This window comes from Manacus candei, unplaced genomic scaffold (assembly GCF_025592945.1).
Source record: "Manacus candei isolate 608988 ecotype Guabito, Panama unplaced genomic scaffold, ASM2559294v1 h1tg000050l, whole genome shotgun sequence".
Lineage (NCBI taxonomy): Eukaryota > Metazoa > Chordata > Aves > Passeriformes > Pipridae > Manacus > Manacus candei.
The window spans coordinates 34,741,827-34,761,192 of record NW_026138098.1 but is presented as its reverse complement, the minus strand read 5'-3'; the positions used below and the strand labels follow the sequence as shown (position 1 = coordinate 34,761,192).

Here is a 19,366-nt window from a genome sequence, read left to right as displayed (position 1 = left end):
AGATGACCTAAAGAGTGATCTCCTCCCAGCAATAGCCACCTCGAACCTCGCAAGCTTGGGTACTGATGTGAGAATTACTGGTCTTTACTTTAAAAAATTGTTATCGGAGTACTGTACCTGATTAGGGACTTGCCGGTCTGGGAACTAGTTTATGGTTTGACTCGATCTTAGAGGTCTCTTCCAACCTTCATGATTATATGACCTACTCAAAATATGAGTAGAGTGAGAGCAACGTGAGAGCAATAATTCTCCACTGTTCAGTAATTTTCTACTGGCCTTTACAATGTAAGTTTCTGTTAAGGCAGTTGTGGAATAAGCAGGTTTCTGAATGCTTTACTTAAAGTAGCAGTAACATAAGTATCCAGTTTTTTTTATAGGAGATGCTGAAAAAGGCTTTCTATAACCAGCTGTAAATACACTGCTCAACGGGGCAAGTTCAAGTGAAATTAAAGCTCCAAACGACCATCAGAGACCACCAAGAGACCACCAGAAGACGCCTTAGTGACCAAATAAGGACTTCCGAAGAACTTCTAAGAACTAATAACAAATGTATGGACTTTATAAGAAGCAGTGAGTATGTAAGACATTTACTAACTATGTAAAATCGTAAGTAAATATTAGCTGCGCTGACCCGAGAACGGGGCACACACGACTAGAGGAGCTATCCTCCTGTGTGTCCAGCGCTGATAATAAAAGAATGCCTACCCACTAACGCCCACAAATCGAGCATTAGGGGTGTTTTATTTGCCGATTTACGGTAACACACGTTTCCTGCTGCTCTCGCACAGCATCGCGCGTCACAGCTTTTCCTTGGATGCAGTTCTGAAGCTCCACACGGTTACTTTCTTCTCCCTCACTCCTCCGCGTGCCTGCCTGTGCCGTGCCGCTCGCAGAGCCCTCCCGGTTCCCCGCAAAGCCCCGCTGTTCCCCGCTCGCAGAGCCCTCCCGGTTCCCCGCAAAGCCCCGCTGTTCCCCGCTCGCAGAGCCCTCCCGGTTCCCCGCAAAGCCCCGCTGTTCCCCGCTCGCAGAGCCCTCCCGGTTCCCCGCAAAGCCCCGCTGTTCCCCGCTCGCAGAGCCCTCCCGGTTCCCCGCAAACCCCCGCTGTTCCCCGCTCGCAGAGCCCTCCCGGTTCCCCGCAAACCCCCGCTGTTCCCCGCTCGCAGAGCCCTCCCGGTTCCCCGCAAAGCCCCGCTGTTCCCCGCTCGCAGAGCCCTCCCGGTTCCCCGCAAACCCCCGCTGTTCCCCGCTCGCCCCGCGGCCCCGCCGCTCGCACCGCCGGCCCGGCAGGGGGCGCGCCCCGCTCTCCCCGCGGACTGCGCTTCCCGGCGCCCCCCGCGCCGGGCGGGGCTGCGCAGGCGCAGGCGGACACAAAGGGCTCGGCGAGAGCGCGCCCGCCCCTCCCCGCCTCCCCCGGCCGCGCGCTCCCGCCGCGCGCTCCCGCCGCGCGCTCCCATGGCGCTGAAGCGGATACAGAAAGTGAGTGGGGCCGAGCCGCGGGAGGCTGCGGGAGGTCGCGGCTCCCCGCCCTGGGGGAGCCGTCCGAACCGTCCCGTTGTTGCCGGGGGTGGCGGCGGCCGGGCAGGGCCGGGCTCGGCTCGGCTCAGCTGTCCCGCACGGTCTCCGCCGGGACCCGTCCTTCCCTCTCCGTCGCCGGCAGCCGGGGAGGGGGAGCGGGCGTGAGGCCTCTCGGCGGCCTCCTCACGGTGTCGGGGCTCTTCGCCCTCCTTAGAGGCCCCGCACCCCGAGTCGGTGCTGTAACCTGCCGTTCTGGGGAGTGGGGGAGCCGGGGCGGTGCTGAGGGGGTGTCTCCAGCAGAGGTGCAGGTGTATCTCTCGTCCGGACTCCGGGCTCCCTTTGTGCACGGCTGGGTCAGCCCTGTGCCCGAGCTGTGTTCCAGGCTAAGCGGTGCTGTCAGCACGGTGTTTGGTGTGACGCTGGAATGTATCTCGGCTGTAGTGTTTCGGGCTGATATTTTAAAATGGCCAGGTTCGAGTTGTGGAGTAAGTCCCTAGCTCCCTTTTGTTTTGCAAGGCCGAGCTGGTCGCTGTACAGTGCAGACAAAAAGAGCACCGCGGGTGGCCAGCACAGCAGTGGAGTTAAGGTTGGTGCTGTGGCCCTGATGAAGAATCTGCGGTGTTTGGTTGCTGTTGACGTGCCGTGTTTAGTCGGCATTGGTGCTGTCCTGGCTCTGTGACATTCCTCCAGTTTCCTGTTCAGGCTTCCCTTTTGCTCCTGAAGCCATTGGTATTGCAGAAGTAGGATTCTACAGTGACCGGTTAACCCCACAGCAAGCAGATTTAGGACACCCTACAATAGGTACCAAGTTACTTGGATGGATTTCTACCAGAAGTTGGTAGTCATGACTCGAGCTACAGAGCTTACACTTTTACAGGTAGTGCAATTAAGGGAGATTTTTGTTACTTCATATCACTTGTTGAGAACATTCCATTTGACCATTTTCTCAAATATTAATAAATAACTACAGTGATTTTTCTCTAGCAGTAACTCTGTCATGCTTCTAGTTATTATGGGAATGGCCTACCATTTGTTGCCATTTTAATTTCCCACCTCTGTTCTGAATACCATCTCTTCTTGTTCAGTTCCGTTCTTCTGAGGTAAACAGACAAAAGAAAGTCTGATCATCTGGTATTTTTTGAGCTGGAGTGGTTGTTTGTGGCTTTCCAAATGAGGTTCTGCTAGAATGGGATTGTTCTTCATACTTTTATGATGTTCCCTGTGTAACTTTTCTTTCTGCTTTAGAGACTTCCATATGATTTGGAAACCCACAGTTTTCTTTAGTGTGGCATTTAAGAACTTTGCATTTGATACATGTGACATTATGGTTACACTGTTTATGAAAGTATCTTTCATCCTGTTAGCCTTATTAGATTCTGTTTCTACTCTTTCCAAATGAAGCAATGCTTTCCAACGTGCTGACTGCAAGGTAGTATGAAATGTCCTGGTTATGCAGTAACTTCTGCACAGAACATGAAGAGATACCGGGTAAGGACCTCCCAGAAGAGTAGAGATTTAAATTCAGAGCTAGTTACTACTTACTTCTAGTTTGCTGCAGAATTGACTACTGCTGGTTTTCTTTTTTTTTTTTTTTTTTTCATTAACTACCCTCATCACTCTCTGCTGCCTTTCCAGGGGAAGAAAAACATTCTACTACAGGGATTTGGCCAGCAGCCTGTCTCTGGAATACTAGAAGAGGAGAGAGAGTGGCAAGGAAATAGGATTGTTTCAAATAGAAAGTTAAAATGAAGGGGAGAAGTTCAAAAAGGCAAACTGTTTTGATGTCCCTGTAATAAATAGAGCTTTCCTGAAAATCACGAAACTGGAAGTTTAATGCTAGATGAAATGTATTTGTATGATGGTGTGTTTATCCTGTCTGACTTCCTGATGTTTCAGACTGGCTATAAAGGCTGACAGCTATGTTGTATCCTAAGGGGTAGGAAGGGATAAGATCTGGAGTAGAGGAAATGCTGTAAGAACTTCATAGTTTCACAGAGTGCCTAGAGGAATTCTTTGGAGAACAAAGTCCTGTTAGAAAACAGTGGTGTTGCTTGGGAGCTTGTCAGTCTAGACATACTGTCTGAAGTTAAGCTTGGGTGGATTTAGGGTGGTGCAGAATTGTGCCTGAACACAACTAAGGGATTTGGGTGGCAAGCCTGATTGTTTGTTCACAGTAATTTTAATAACTGGTGTGTTCAGTATGATAACTCCTACAGAGGAGGCAAGGCTATAATATGCAGACATGTTAGTAAGCATATTTTTTCTCCTACTGGTTGGGATTCTGATTTCTGAGTCTTTTGCCACTGGGATGTGTTTCATTGCATCCTGCCATCGGTTGATCGGCCTTGAGTGACTCCTCAAAGGAGGACAGCACATGGACTTCAAGACTATACATTAGTCACAGAACAATGTATTTCACTTGGGAGCTTCCTTAAAAAGTGGGCAACTGAGTAACCAATGAACAAGCTGATAACTGCACATGGAAGTGTGTTGATCTTAGTCCTGTGGGTGGAAGAACAATGAGGACATGAAGCCTTGCTCTGCAGGCCCTGCCATCAGCGCTGCCTCCATGACAGATTCATCTTGGAGTCCCTCAGAGAAGCTTAGGTTGGGGGCTTCTTACTCATCTTAAGCTGAGGAACCTGAATTCATTTACCTTGACAGTGCTTTGCTTTGCCATTGCATTACAGAGGCACTGTATTTCTACGCTGTGCTCTGTGTGGGGTAGAATAGATGCTCCTTGGGGCAGGAGTTGCTTCTCTGTGGTCTGTGATGCACCACTGAAAGAATAATGCGTGGTTTTGTGGGCATTTTAAATTCCAGGTGTTGCAAATGCTGAAAACAAAACAAATCGTGTCATCTTTAGTTGAGAAGGGGTATTGTGCAAAGAAGCCTTTATTCTTCTCACCTCTGGAAGTTGAGACGCCGTGGCTTTTGTGTGAGGTGGAAAATAATTCAGGCTGGCAGGTTATGCAAGTTAGTGTGTAGGGCTGTTCTGCCCATCTGTCTTATGCAGAGCCATTTTTCTGGGGTTCCAGTGTGAATGGGCAGTTGATGTTGTGCTTGTTAATGCTCAGGCTGGCTTGCAATACTTACAAAACAAATACGTATGTACTTTTGTCACAGGCATGAAAAAATTGGACTTAAGGAGATTTTGGAAGAGATTTTGAAACCTGTTAGAAACCATAGATTCGAAGACTGGTTTAAAAATAGCTGTTTTATCTTATTGGTACATACTGCTTGATTGTTTTTCTGCCACAACTCAGTAAGAACAGAAGCACTCAAACATTTAGTTATATGTATCTGCTTCAACGTGTGTTTCGTAGATGTGTAGGCTAACAGGACATAGAGACTTTAAAATTTATGTTGCAAATAACTTTTGCTATTGTAAATTGACTCAAAATTTATTGATATTTGTGGTTTAGATTTTTATTTTAAACATGCTGTCTTTAGATGGTAATAAACATACTGAGACAGGTTTTTTTGGCTGTAACATAACGTGTTTTAATTTGCTTTCAAAATATCAGCTGTGATATCACAGCAATTTTTTTTTTTTGCATTAAAACCATGTATGGAAATAGAATACATACTTTATTACTGACTAACAATTATATCAATAAATGCTCTGATAAATATGTGCTCTACAGTTACCAAATTTATAAAGAGCAGAGAATTCTTAAAGTAGTCTTAAGTATGACCACTGTGGAACTTTTTGTGGAACAAATGGTTCCAAGCAGTGGTGTATGCATGGAGTTGGTAGGAAATGAGTCTGTGGTCTACAGTGCATTCTACAGTGCATTTTGTGCAAGAAATGAAGAACATAGCTGACAAAGATAAACCTCTATATTTTAAATAATGATGTGGCAAAAGGTTCTGCTTGTGGTTTTGTGTTGATTAGAGAATGAAAACAACTTCAAGTGATGCTGTGTGCAGTTTATTTTGGGCTCTGATAATCTGCAGTCTTTTTTCTGATTATTTTAAACTGGAAAAAAAGACACTTTTAGGGGTTTTTTTGCTGTTCTTACTACTCATGCTCATAGTCACTGAGTATCCCTGAGTACTATGTGGAAAAGCTTTATCTCCTTGTTATCGAAGTATCCTTCACAATGTTGTTCTAGCAGCTTTTTGGGAGAGAAGCCTGGCTGCTAATCAAGAATGTAAGTGTTAAATTGCCCTTGCAGTCTTCAACTTTATACTGTTATGAAATACATCCTGTATTATTCTTTGACCATGAACACTGGTCTGCACAGTCAGAAATGTCTCCAGCATTTATCGTGTACTGTAGCCTGTGTTTCACAGCTATTAAACATGAATATTAAACTTTTGTCTCGTGCTGCTACACGGGTGTTCTGGAGTGTGTGTGGTGCAAGGAAAGGTGACAGTTTGGAAGCTTTGCTGTGTCCATCCCCAGGAGTATTCTAGCCAACAGTATTCTATTCTACCGTGTATTATTTTGTATGTTTGAGAGGATCAGAAGACTTATTCCTTCAAGTTCCCAGCTTAGCTGTTTTTCTCTGTATAGTTTATCCTGGCTGTTCTGGGACAGTGTAGCCTGTGTTGGAGCTCTTGACAGATGCTTTTATGCTGTGATACTCACCAGTGTTTAAAATAACTGATACTTCTGATGCACCTCCTGCAGGCAGAACTTCGGGTTTGTGTATTCTGACAAAACATGTTGCACCAGTGTACACTGTAATTTATAGTGGTGACTTTCTCTTCTGAAGGTGAATCTTTGAGCTATAGATCCCCTTTGTTAGCATGTGTACATCAAAGTCTTGCACCAGCATTTTCTATACTAGTGACTAAAAATATTCATGTAGACCAGGCCTTGAAGCGACAAGACCTGCATCATGCAGCTACATGATGATAATCCATAAAGTATGGACAAAGCTGCTCTAAGCAATTAACTTAAAATTACACTCTAGTGTTGACTGTGTAGTGCCTCACATGCAGTTCTCTTGCCCTCCTTGGTGAGGTTTCAGCACATGAAGCTTTGTAAATCTTCAGCCTTGTCCTTTGACAAAGCAAAGTTTTGGGGTTCTCGTGAAGAGCATTTTTGAGACGCTGAATACAAGAATTCCCTGTACAAATAATTCTTTTGTGAATATGTGAAGTCGTGAAGCAGTTTTTTACATCTACTTCAGAGAGTCCTCACACTTGTTCTGCAGTGTTCAACTCTGGCAAGTCAGTTTGGTTCAGGGGCATTCTATCTCCTTGCATCATTTCAAAAGGTGTAGGGAAGCTCGAAGGCTAAATCTTAGATAATTTTGATTTGATTCTGAAGCTTAAACAGCATTATTTACAATGTAAAGCTGAATAGTTATTTTTTTATCACAGCTTGATCTGGAATTTCTGAATGTAAGGATTCAAACTGTTCATACGGTCCATTTCAATTTGCAAATTTGATCATATTACCACTTATATTTTTAAACCACATTAGCTTCAGTATGTAATTTCATATGGTTGCAAAATAAGGCTTGAATTTTCACTATGAAGGTTTTGAAGTTTGCTCTGGCTTTGCTTCCTAGCTGCAAAAGGTCTCTGAATGTGTTTGTGAACATTGCTCTCATTTAGTGAAGTTGGTTGAAGAGAGGCTTTTCTTCATTGTTATTAGGAAATGTTAATAACAGGAGTTGATAGTTCTGGGTCTCATCAAGGTATGATTAAAGATGGGGGTTTTTTATCATGAACAAAATCAGGCCTTTAGCCTGAGCAAATTGAAAGTGTATACCAGAGAAGCCTTCCCCAGTTCTGCCAATTCTGAAGTACACACGTATATCTGAAAGAAAGCCAATTTGTGTGGGTTTTGGGGTATGTAAAGATCTCAAGGAGAACATCTAGCAAATGAGAGTGCTGTTACAGACTTGGGACTCTAAATTTAAAGTGCTTGCCTGGATGTTTGCATCTGTATAGAGAATGTTTGCATATACTTTAGAGGATTTGTGATGAGTTTAAGCTACATATTTTTCCCCATCATTGCCTTGAATCTAGTAATCAACAATGACCATTATAAAATGCATGGTTTTTAGTCTGAGTTCTCTGTTTTGGCAGACAGTTTCATGTAGCTGTTTGATTTTTATTTATTTATTTATTTATTTTAACCCTTTTTTTTAGTGTGTATGCAAGACTTCATCTTCTCTTGTTAGGTTATATCTTGAGTTGCAAATTAGAGAAGACAGTGGCTGTAACAGCACTGCTGCTGGTCGTGTTTGTGAGGACTGGTGACTGCTGGAAACTTGACACTGGTTGACTCCCTGTGTGTACTGGCAGTGGCTTGGCTCTGCACAGATGGCTGGTGCTCTGGATCACTCCTCAACAAAATCTGAATCCTCTGATTAGAACAGGAACTGCACATTTTTCTATTGCCTTTATTAGTTAAAGTCTAGTGTTGTTTCTGGACCAACATACAGTTTCACCAAGAGAATAAAGTTAAAGTGCAGACAAGTAATGCTAGTTGGCAACTTGAGCTATTTCAGTATATGAAAGAAGTGTCTCTCGTTTTAAATCACAGAGATTTTAGAAGTGACTGCAGAGACGTAGTAAGATATGGTGCAGTGCCTTTCTTTGAATTCATGGCCAAGAGTGGACTTGTGAAGTCTGGCTGAATTTAGGTGCCAGATGCATGGCAGACTGAGTTAAAATATTTACCAGCTGTCATAAATGTAAAAATATATCACAGAAGTTGAGAAGTGCAGATTTTTAATGCCTCAAATTATTTGTAAGGTCCGATTGCACTAAATACACAAATTCTACACTTGAGTTAAACGTAGTTTCAATTTAAACCTTGATTTTGTTGCCTTGACTAATAGTTGCCTTGACTAATGTTTTTTTGAGTAGGAATTGTTACTCTTTAAAGTAAATTCGAGGTATTTGCAGGTCTGCTTATGTCCACTGTTGACTTAAATGCATATGTTTTGAGTAATGAATTGAATTACTTACAAACACTGATTTAGCACTTATCTTTTAACTTATTTCAAAGGAAGTATTTACACGTAGTCATTAACTTACCCCAGCACAATTCCTGTCAGCCTAGAATTGGAAAAAGTTGTTCATCCTTAGTACAGTAAAAGTTCAGACATCAAACGTAGTATATTGAATTAAACAAGGAAAATGAACTAACATTAATGCATGGCTTGTTTTCTATTTGATAATAGCAATGATAGATGAAAAACTGAGCTGGTTTTGTAATCAAATAATAATTTTAAATTTAAATTATTCACTAAGAATTTAGTCCATTGTGTGGACTCCTGCTAGAAAAATAAATCAGTTGGCCCACAAAAGCTTCTGTGAGTGCTTAAGTTTCCAATTCCTTTTGGAGTGATTTAGTAGTCATTTAAAAAAAAAAAGGCATTCAGGGAATTAAATCAAAGTATAATAAAAAAGCTGTAAGAACTAATATTTTCCCTTTAGTTTCTAGTTTAGTTAGGACCTTTATGTTATAATCTCCAGGCAGGCTTAGCTAATGTACATAGACTAGGCCAATGCAGAAACTTTTGTAAAATCAAAAGATAAAGGAATAATCAGATTAGCACATAACTCTAAATTAAACAGTGTATTTACAGACAAATTAATAAATCCTTTTCTTTTTTTTCTGTCTACTTAAGTATATCCTCCTTACTATGAACCTGGTTGCAGCTCTTGAATGCTTTCAGATATTAATTTCTAGCATAGCATTAGCTGCAGACCATCTGGCAAAAGAACTTTTTCAGTCCCAATGTGCATTTCAAGTGTTGATTGTTTTATCAAAATGCCACGAGAAAAACCTCACAGGTTCAATAAAATGGGTTTGTGTTCTTACTTTTGAAGGGATGCTGCCAGGTGTGTGTATTTTCACACAGGTGTCTTTCAAATTTTTGTGTTTCTTACAGGAACTGAGTGACCTGCAGCGAGACCCACCAGCCCACTGTTCTGCTGGACCTGTTGGAGATGACTGTAAGCTTTTCATAGCACATAGTCAGATTTTTACCTTTTTTTTCAGTTATGAAAAAGCTTGGAAAAATCTCTAATTTTTTATCTTTTTTTACTTTCAGTGTTTCATTGGCAAGCAACTATTATGGGTCCTGTAAGTATATAATTTGTGCCCCTTAGAATGTAAGACCTTGCTTCTCTTTTTGTTGTGGAAGAATTCACCTGGGTTTCTATAAATCTAGCAGTCACATTCAGCAGTGCTGTGTATAGATTGAAGATTTAGGGTGATGTTGTTCGTGGTAGTCTGGTACTAGTTGCTTTCTGTACCTTCAGAAATCCGTGCTGTGGTGGTGGATTCTGTAGGGGGGGCTACAAAGCAAAGAGCTGGCTTTTCAAAGATGATCAGATCAATTCTGGGAGATTCATCCATCTGAAAGGACAAAGAGTAGGTGAAATCCACTATTAAAGTTGGTAACCCCAAGAGTGGAGTTGCACAGGGTGATTTGGGGGCTTTTAGATAGAGCTTATTTTAATTATTGGCTGTGATGTGGCTCTGGCAAAAGCAGGTGACTTCTGCAAATTACAGGCCAGCAGTCGTGGGTGCTTTTGCTGGTTTCTGTGAGAGAAAGGTGCTTTCCTTGGGTTGAGGGAGCTCTGTAAAGACCCTAATTATGACCCTTGTCAAGGAAATGACATAAGAAAGGACAATAAAACTTAAACCCAGAAAGTTTTAAAGGAAAATTGAAAAGAATTTTAGCAAAAAAAGAATAAAGAACAACATGATCGGACAGAAGGTGTGTTTCTCAATATCCTGGTAAGGAATTTGTATTCCTAGTGTTTTCCTTTTGGACTTACTCATTTGGAAAGACATGTCTCTGCTTCAGATGCTGAGCTGAGTTGCTGTGCGAGGTGAAATTTTGAGATAATACTTAATCCATTAAGATGCAGCATTGCATGCTGTAGAAAAGTTGAATTGTGTCTCCTTTAAGACTATTTCTTCATTTTCAGCACAGCTGTTCTGAAGCAGTGAAAGATCAGTCACTAATTTGCCAGTGGTGTGCTGGAATCTGTTGTCCTACTTGTCAGTGGCCCAGCAGCAACTGTTTTTCTGCACTATACTAATGCTTTTGCTATTTTTCTTGAACAACCTTGTTCTTTCACATATAAAATCCTTCTGACCCTTGCCATTTTGCACTGAGATAAAGGGTCAACAGCAAAGCAGCAAAGAAGAGTTAATAAAGCTTATGTGCTGATTGCCATCAGTAATGTCTCTGTCCTGAATAACTCTGATGACATGAGTGAGGGGAAATACTAGAACATAAATTTTGGCTTAAATTCTATTTTCTTCTCCAGCTTGCAGTTTACCTTTCCTATTCTGTAGTGGAAAGTATTCTTTTCTTTGCTTCAGTTTACTCAGATGTCTCTAGTTAAGGATAAGAATGAGCATCTCTTGCCAACCTTTCTCAGCCCTGTCTGCAGAGATACAGGAAGAGAATATCTCAAAATATTAATCCTTTATTGTGATAACAAAAGGAAATTAGGGATGTGCATCCTCTATGTTTCCTGATGGAAACATAGGACTAAAGCTTACCTTCAGAATTCGTTTCCTCTATGTGGAAGTAGGGTAACCTCTTCTGCCTATGGATGTCATCAATTTGTTGTATATACCTTGCTCATAAAACAGTGTGACTTCGCTTTGCCTCCTCTCTGACACTGAACTTGTCTCATCTTCAGCTTATTTTAACTTTGAAAAATCCATTTAGTATTCAAGCAAGCAGTCCTTTCAAACCTAATTGGAATTACTGTGGCAACCTCTTCTGATGTTACCTAATGCTGACTTAGCATGACTATATATAACCTGCCTTACACTGCAACACTGTCTGCACTTTAAGGTGTAAGAAAACATGTCTTAGTGGACCATTTGTGGCTCTACCTCTTACAGTCATATAGTCATCTCTAAAACCATTAATTTCCAAGGTAAAGATTTTTAGAAACAGTCTGCCTTTGTTTCCATAAGAGAACCCCAAACCTCAATCTTCCTGCAGCTTTCCTGAGACTGACTTCCTATGTTGCTGTTTTAAACTTACCATGTAATGAGAGTGGTTTTCTTCTTTCCCTTAATCAGAAATGGCAGAACTGCTCTCTATCATTCAGCATCAAGACTTTCCCACTCTTTTTTTTTTCTTTTTTGTTAATAAAAATGAGAGTTCTTCACCAGATGACTACAACTGAGTTAATTGTATTAGCTCTGTGCAACCTGGACGTAAACCTGTGCACATGTTTTCTAACAAAATGCATGTTCACAGATTTGTACAGGTCACAAAGATGTTGTGTGTTTTAAAACTCCCCGATGTCATCATGATGAACTGAATTATGTTGGAAAATCCTACTCTTTGCCTCTGCAAAGAGAAACCACTTCTTAAGGTAAGTATATTTGTAGCTTAAGGCTGGAGGAGGATCGGAGCAGCTGTGGTTCTTGCACAGCGACAGGATTTGGAGGACTTGCTGTGGTTTTTGTGTTCCCCTCAGTGCAGTGAAGCTATTGCTCTGCAGATTTGTAGCTTCCCCAGTGGAACACTGCTCCCTCCTTTTCTCTGCCCAGCAGGGCAGGGCTCAGGAGCTGTGTTGTGCCTCTGCAGTAGTAGCCACGACTGGCTCTACTTTAGCTCTGCAGGCCAGTGGGAGGGTTCCATTCCCTCAGTGCCTTCCCAGGATACGGCCCACAGTGGGCTGTGTACTGGGGAAAAACCAGATTTGCTCTGGAAGGTTATCTGCATTGAAAAGGGAAGCTCTAAAATGGCTGAAATATGTTAATGTGTTTTATTTGTTTTGTTTTTTTCCCCAGCCTGATAGTGCATATCAAGGGGGTGTATTTTTTCTCACAGTACACTTTCCAACAGACTATCCTTTCAAACCACCAAAAGTAAGTCCTTTCTTTGAACTTATCACAGTTTTTTTGATCAAAACTTTGTTTCTGTGTCTTAGTTCTTTGAGGCTTAATTTTGGAAGTTAAAACCAGAAAGGTGAGCAATCCACATGTTCATTGTGGATGACAGATAAGACTGTAAAAAAGTTGTGTTGGCAGATCTAGTATGACTGGAAAGGGAGGGATGATGTTAAGGATTCCAAATGTAACAAACATAATTTTATGTTAGTTGGTTTGGTTTTATTTTTTTTATTACAGATTGCTTTTACAACAAAAATATATCACCCAAACATAAACAGTAATGGGAGTATTTGTCTTGATATCCTGAGATCACAATGGTCACCAGCTCTGACTGTATCTAAAGGTAAGCTCACTGATTTGATAATGCATTTATGAAATTGCCATGGCATTTTTTTCTTGTATTACTGCACTGTCTTAAAGGTGGCAGTGGGGACTCGTTTATCCTGCACATTTCAGAAAGGGCAAATTCCACTGGAATTCTTTTTATGATCCAAAATCTTGAACAGCTTATTGGGAGTGTCACATTACAGAAAAACATGTGCATGGCAAAGAAATGTTCTAAAACAAGTTGAGTAAGGTAATAAATGTCCAATCAGCCTGAAATGCAACTTCTGTATTATAGCTGACAGTCACACAGAACTGAGGAGACACTGGTGAGCAGGGCTTCAAAGTCAAATGATTTTGGATGTAAATGGAAAACCCTGATAGTGACAAGTGTGGGCTTAGGTGATTGCCTGGGATGACTCTTTGGGTGGCCTGAGCACCCTTGTGTGGGCTAAGGTCTTAATTACACTTTATTTTAAAATGAGATAAATTGTTCTGGTTTGCGTTCCTCCGTAAGGTGAATATTTTAAAATGTAGCTCCTTTCAAAGTCATCAGTAAAAGATTTATTCAAATATTCTTGTCCTGTAGTTAAACTTTCTCTAGTTAAACACTGTAGTTTTTTGGAACACTGAATTAATAGTTAAGCAGTTCTTTTGTTGCAGGCATTTTGTGTCACTTCAAAAGCTGCTTAAAATGTGGGTGCTGTTGTTTTTTTCTCACCCACCTTCAAAATGCTAAGGCACACTTAAGTCATTACAGAATTTCCCATGTGACTCAAAAGGTTAAACAGTATCACATCTTGTTCTGTGCTTGGGAGCTCTCCAAACCCTGTCTTTTTTTAGAACAGTGTCATTGCATTGGGTGTACAAGCAGAGAAAAAAAAATGTTAGTCTTTATCCAATGGAAATTGGTCTGTGCAAGTCCAGTTGCCATCCCTTCTTGGAAAAGCAACTTCTCATGCACACAGCCTGGTGCAGTAATCTGACAAGCTGTATAAAATCCAAGTCTAACACTGTTTCCTGAAGTCATTGCTCAATTACTCTTGTGTCTTGCTGAGTTACTCTTGTGTGTCCTTGGGATCAACTTTTCACAGAAATTAGTTGTTCTGTAGATATGCAAAAATTTTCTTGCTTCTAATTATTTAGCAAGTGAAAGTTGGCGTTCAGGTTTAACACTTGGCATGTACAACTGAAAACTCTCAGTTTTTAGATCTTCAGCACCTTTCTATCTTGTTGGGCACTTCTTTCGGTTATAAAGCGGAGCAGTCTGCTGGTCTCATGTTCTGATGTGACATGCCTTTAACCTGCTTCCATGTTATATATTTTATTAACTGAAAATTAATATTTTATAAACTGAAAATTTCAGGGACTCGTGGAAGTTTCTCCTTTCTAGTCCTTGTTTTACTGAATGAAAGGTTTAAAACATACTGAGAGCACCTCTGATTGGTGTGACTGTGTATTCTAACCCGATTTTCTAATATTACTGGCACTTAATAAATATGTCAGTATTGAAGTGGCCAAACTTGCTACTGCTGAAAATAGGTATGGGCTCTTGGGTAACAAGACAAAGCAGGGGGGGGAAAAAGATATTCTACAGCAGGTTCTTATGGTAGCATTAAGTTCCCTTTCACAACACATTTAGAATGGTTTAACTGGGTACTCTTGTATGCTTTTAGTTCTGAGTATAAAAATAGAAATTTCCTGAAAAACATCAAACATCCTTGGTTCAATACCAGGAAGTGAATATGAATTGTAAGTGAATACCTGCATATAATGCTGATTAAGCACTTTCTCAAAATGGAAGTCATACTTAAGTAAAGTATTCATATGATTGAGAGAACAACTGTCAGCACAGGAGTGGAGAAGCATGTGCACGTATAGAGTACTGCATGACAATGTAATATTAACAATATTAGTTATCTTAAATAACTGCAGATGAAATGCTTAGTTTGAGCAAATATTTATATGCAACTGTGTGGTCTGTAGTTTGTTTAATGTTCCTAGGTTAAAATGTGGGAGAGAGATCATTACAAAAGGTGCAAGTGCATGGGTTGCAAATTCTCTAGGCTAGTATCAGGTGTTGTTTACTTAGGCCATAAAAAAAATGATGCTGTATAAACATTTCTGAACAGAATTGCTGTATGACAGCTTAATACTAATATGCATTCTTTTTCCAATCTTCCACCACTTTCCTTCAGTGTGCTGGAATATATTAATGTATTATAGGAATAAAGCAAACTAACTTGTTTAATCTAGTGTCTCTTTTATTTAGTTTTATTGTCGATATGCTCCTTACTTTGTGATCCTAATCCAGATGATCCTTTAGTACCAGATATTGCACAGATCTACAAGTCAGACAAGGAAAAGTGAGTATAACATATATATAATTGTGAATGTGGTACTTGCAGATGGTTACCTGCTAAGCTCCTTCTATCTTAACTTTAGCAATACTTTCTTCATAGATTTCTACAGGATTAGGATTAGATTTTCAAATCTTGAAAATAGCTATGGCAAGTAGAAAACTTGTAGGTATTGTGTATGCCTACATAGGTGTTGCTGAGTACCTAATTTTTTGTACTTAGTTACATAAAACCATCACACTTCTGTGTGTCATCTTATATTCACTGCATGAAAAAACATTTCCCAAACATGAGTTGTTTCTTGCTACTGCAATCCTCTGTTTGTAAAACCTGTACAGAAGAATTTTTGACTTTTTGGTTAGCTGAGTTTTTTTGGTACCTATTTTTTGTATTGTCTTCAGTACTGAGCCATGAAGACTTCTTGCAGCGTTATGCCAGTGGCCTGTGGCTCATCACATGTCACAGGTTCAGGAAGATCTAAGTATTGTTTTTACCTTGAGCAGTGGATAAAAAAAGAGTGATGTAGAAGTTACATGGAAGTCTGTGGTCTAGTATTTCTCTCCCTAGAGTAAGAATTATTAAAATGGCCTCTTTCTGACAGTTCACTGTCTGGCACAGTCAAATCATGTAACTCACTTTTGGACCACTTGAACTCTGTAGCTTGTTCTGCAAAGCAGACAGTGTTAAAATTGAGGATGTTATGCATCAGCTTCTCCCCATTTGAGTCTCAACTTTTGTCTACCTACCTGCTTACTAGTGATTTCAGCTATTGTGCCTCCTGTTCGTGAAGGTGTTTTCTCTCCAAAACTCAAAATTTAATCGTTGCTAGAGAAAGTGAGACAATGTGTAGTCTTGACTATAGCTGATCACCTATTAAATTACTTTTATCTCATCTTGAATTTAGGAAATTAATTATATGGCTGGTTACCCCATAGCATTTATCTATGAATATTTCAGTGTAAGTAAAGATCCTAAGACTTGTATGGTAGCATGTTCTTAAGAAGAAAACCAGTTAGTTCATGAGTTGTTATACTGATCTTAAGAAACAGATTTAAAATTTTGTCAGCATTTTTCTCTGGATGACCCAGGAGAAAGTGAATCTAGTCTGAAAAGCAGAATGTAGCAAACAGAAAGATCAGAGGGGAAGTTGTGAACTCTCTAAGGTCGTTTATCTTTGGGATTGCTAAGCAGCCTCATACCAGAAGGAAAAGACTTAAAATCTAGTAAAAAATGCTTTTCAGAAAATTTTCCTTTCAAGTTCTGAAATGATGATGGCAGGGCAGAAGGGAGAATAAAACTCCAGTTGATTATACTGAATTTTATGCAACTAAAATGCGTGAACTCTGTCAGACTGTTAATAACATTTGCATTTAGGAATAATTAACAACAATTTCCTGTTAAGGTACAAATAAGGGAACCAGTTGTGAAATGCAAATTAAGTAGGCACGATGATATGCATTTTAATGCAAACCTGTGAGATTGGTTCTGAGTCTGAATAGCTGTAATAGGTAACCTCAGAAACTGAACATAGAGTGGGTATTTTTTTTTGGCTTTTAGACTATTTTAACTTCTTTGACTCAGTGCTCAGAGGTGAAAAGCTCAATAACACCTGTATTAAGTAAATAGGTGACCATTGTCAATGTATCACTAACAGTTCTTCACTGTAATGCCTTCTTTCTGCACATACAGATACAACAGACATGCAAGAGAATGGACTCAGAAATATGCAATGTAAACTTGTGAAGACTTTTTCATATACCACAGAGTACTGTAAATTCTAGGTTTTTTTCAAAATTAGAAGGAAATGGAGCACAATTTATGGTTTTGATGTAACATGACTCCCCTTGAATTTTTTTTCACCCATGTAAGTGTGTTTCTGGAGCAAGGGAGAATAAACTTCCAAAAATAACCTTATGACTGTGATAAGAATATTTATCCTCTTTGTATGCTTTGCAGAAGACATTTATTATGGTTTTTAAGAGCTGGACACCTGCATCTTCAGGCTACAAGATCTGTAATGCAGTTGTAAAGCAACTGAATTATTTTTGCTGGGAAAAGTAGCTGGTTTTATGTGATGAATACTGTATGTTTGTCATTGAAGTATGTTGTTGTTTCATAAGTGTATTCAAATTTCTTTTTGTTAGTTCACTTAATAATTTGTATTTTTTTACTGTATAGACTAAATATTTTATTTACAATGTCAGTAATTTCATTTTAGACTTACTTGCGTGTGCACAGTATTGACAAGATACAACTGCTAGTAATGAAATTAATTGGAGTATCCCACACATTAGGATATTCTAAAGATTGACTGCAGATTTCTTAAAACCTAAAATGATCTTTGCACTGTAATTCTTTGTATGCTGATTATGGAGAAACACTTCGTTTTGATTCTGTTGCATACTTAATTTTATTGCAATGAGAACTAATTGCACTGCTATGTAGAGAGATATGTAACCATTTCGTTGCTATTCACAACTGATTTTTGATGTAACACTATCCTTTTGACCTTTTACAAATCCAAATGTAGCCTTTTCCATATAAATAAAATGCATTTTCTACTACTTTTCTTGTGTTGGGGTTTTTTTTATTTTACTTTAACTCGTGTATCTTTAAAGTACTTGTTCTAACATTAGACAATCACCAATAGTATATGGGCATGTGTCTTATAAAGAGAAGGACAAATAAAACTATGCATCATGTACTGCTTAGAACTGGGTTGCAATTAATTTTTATGCTAGCTTTAGCCTAATGGATTTAGCATGCTCTGCCCATTGCTGAATATAGGATTTCAAGTAGTTTAAGGCCATTTTACACCTATATTCATCTATGGAGGAGGTAATCACAAGTGTCTCAACATCAACCACTTAGTTAAGGTGATGTATTTGCAATATCAGAACGTTACAGTAAACTCCTCACACTTGAAGGTAACTTTTCCATTAACTGGCACTTCAGTTGCTTCAGAGTATGCATGTGGAAAACCAGTAGTGCTGGAGAGGGGCAATCTGTTCTTAAAGGGTAGATTAGGAGCAGAAAAACTCTTGATTTCCTCCTGTGCATTCTTCTTGGTTATCCGAAAATAAAAATGGGTGACTAACTGTTTTTCTCTGTACCTTGCACATGAAAGAAAACTGACTTCCAGCTGGGAAATTTGTTAACATAAAATATATTTTTAAGATGAGAAATATATTTGATTTGGGTTTTTTTTATTATTCTAATATATGCTAAATTGGAATTTAGGGTATGAGTGGTAAGTGTGCACAGCAGGAGCTTTTTTCCCTACCAGTGGAATATTAATCTTTGTGTTTGCCAATTTACTGACCTAAATGGTCACATATGGGAAAATGTAATTTCTGTGCTACAGTTTTATCTATGATGTAATGACATTTGAAACAACAGATTGATCGAGAGTGGCTCTATTAATCTTAAAATATCCCTGTTCAGTTTGCAAACTGAATAAATGGATTTTTTTTGTTATAAAGTGCTTCATTATATGTGAACCAGGACAATGTAGCTAGGAAGGCAAAGCCATCGTTTACACTTCTTACTCAAATAGTGGTAAAAAGCTTCAACTATCCCAGTGTGTTCCCAGAGCTTTTATTTTTTCTAGGTCAGTAGTAAGCTGTTTGTATTAGAAGTTATTTAAATGTTTGCAATACCTGTACTGAACTGTATGAAAATTGGAAGTTTGACTTGTGTTTTGAGATCCTCACTTTGTTTTGGTTTATCAGTTTGTGTTAGGGGTGGTTTGAAAACATTTTTACTTTAATTGGTAATATTTCTGATGTGTTCTGAGAATGACTTTGCCTCACAGTATAAAACCAGCAGAAGGATGTGAAACCCAACACCCGTGTGGTAAGGCATGGTAAGCATATGTAGATATTAAAAAAGGAATATCTTAGCTTTACACCTCTAAAACAGCATCATCACAAGTCTTTGATTGTTATGATCCTTGTAGCAGTTCAGCCTTTCTGCTTTTGAGATTATAGGAATGAAATTATAAATACACGATTCAAAACTTCACTCGTTCAGCGAGGTCCTTGGGTTTAATGTGGAGATAAACATCACTACTGCTCCTTCAGAACTCCGTTAATGCTTTTTATAGAAACGCTCTTTTAAGGGGGTGGGGGGTGCGGGGAATCGGAGCTGAAACATTACTCCCTTCTGTGGGGAAAAAAAAAAAAAGTAACTTTTCCCCCCGAGAACTGGTTGGTGCTCTGGTGTGTTTTTCGAAACACCTGTACCCAAAAGCTTGCAGTTACGAGGAAACCAGTGAGACCGTGCGGTTTTTGGCCACAGCTCATCAGCTGAA

At 39.8% G+C, this 19,366-nt stretch overlaps 1 protein-coding gene across 9 annotated transcripts; it reads left to right on the top strand.

Moving 5' to 3' along the window:
• The first annotated feature begins 166 nt into the window (after positions 1-166).
• On the top strand, positions 167-17,618 carry UBE2D1 (ubiquitin conjugating enzyme E2 D1). 9 transcript variants are annotated; one of them, XM_051799757.1, is made up of 8 exons: positions 167-285; positions 366-578; positions 9,384-9,447; positions 9,546-9,577; positions 12,269-12,346; positions 12,608-12,713; positions 14,967-15,060; positions 16,744-17,618. In XM_051799757.1, exons 2-8 carry the CDS (start codon positions 552-554, stop codon positions 16,787-16,789), a joined length of 447 nt encoding a protein of 148 aa, XP_051655717.1. In that variant the 5' UTR covers positions 167-285; positions 366-551; the 3' UTR covers positions 16,790-17,618. The 9 variants fall into 9 exon arrangements, with proteins under 9 accessions (XP_051655717.1, XP_051655716.1, XP_051655718.1 ...); XM_051799756.1 differs by having other exon boundaries at positions 171-285; positions 378-578; XM_051799758.1 differs by having other exon boundaries at positions 184-289; positions 381-578.
• Positions 17,619-19,366: the final 1,748 nt, after the last annotated feature.

Bases quoted from the DNA above. Each gene is read 5' to 3' on its own strand.
- UBE2D1 (XM_051799754.1), top strand. From the start codon at position 1,979: ATGGCCAGGTTCGAGTTGTGGAGTAAGTCCCTAGCTCCCTTTTGTTTT. The intron at 2,102-9,383 runs GTTGGTGCTGTG...TGTTTCTTACAG, and splicing joins AGCACAGCAGTGGAGTTAAG to GAACTGAGTGACCTGCAGCG. The intron at 9,448-9,545 runs GTAAGCTTTTCA...TTTTACTTTCAG, and splicing joins TGGACCTGTTGGAGATGACT to TGTTTCATTGGCAAGCAACT.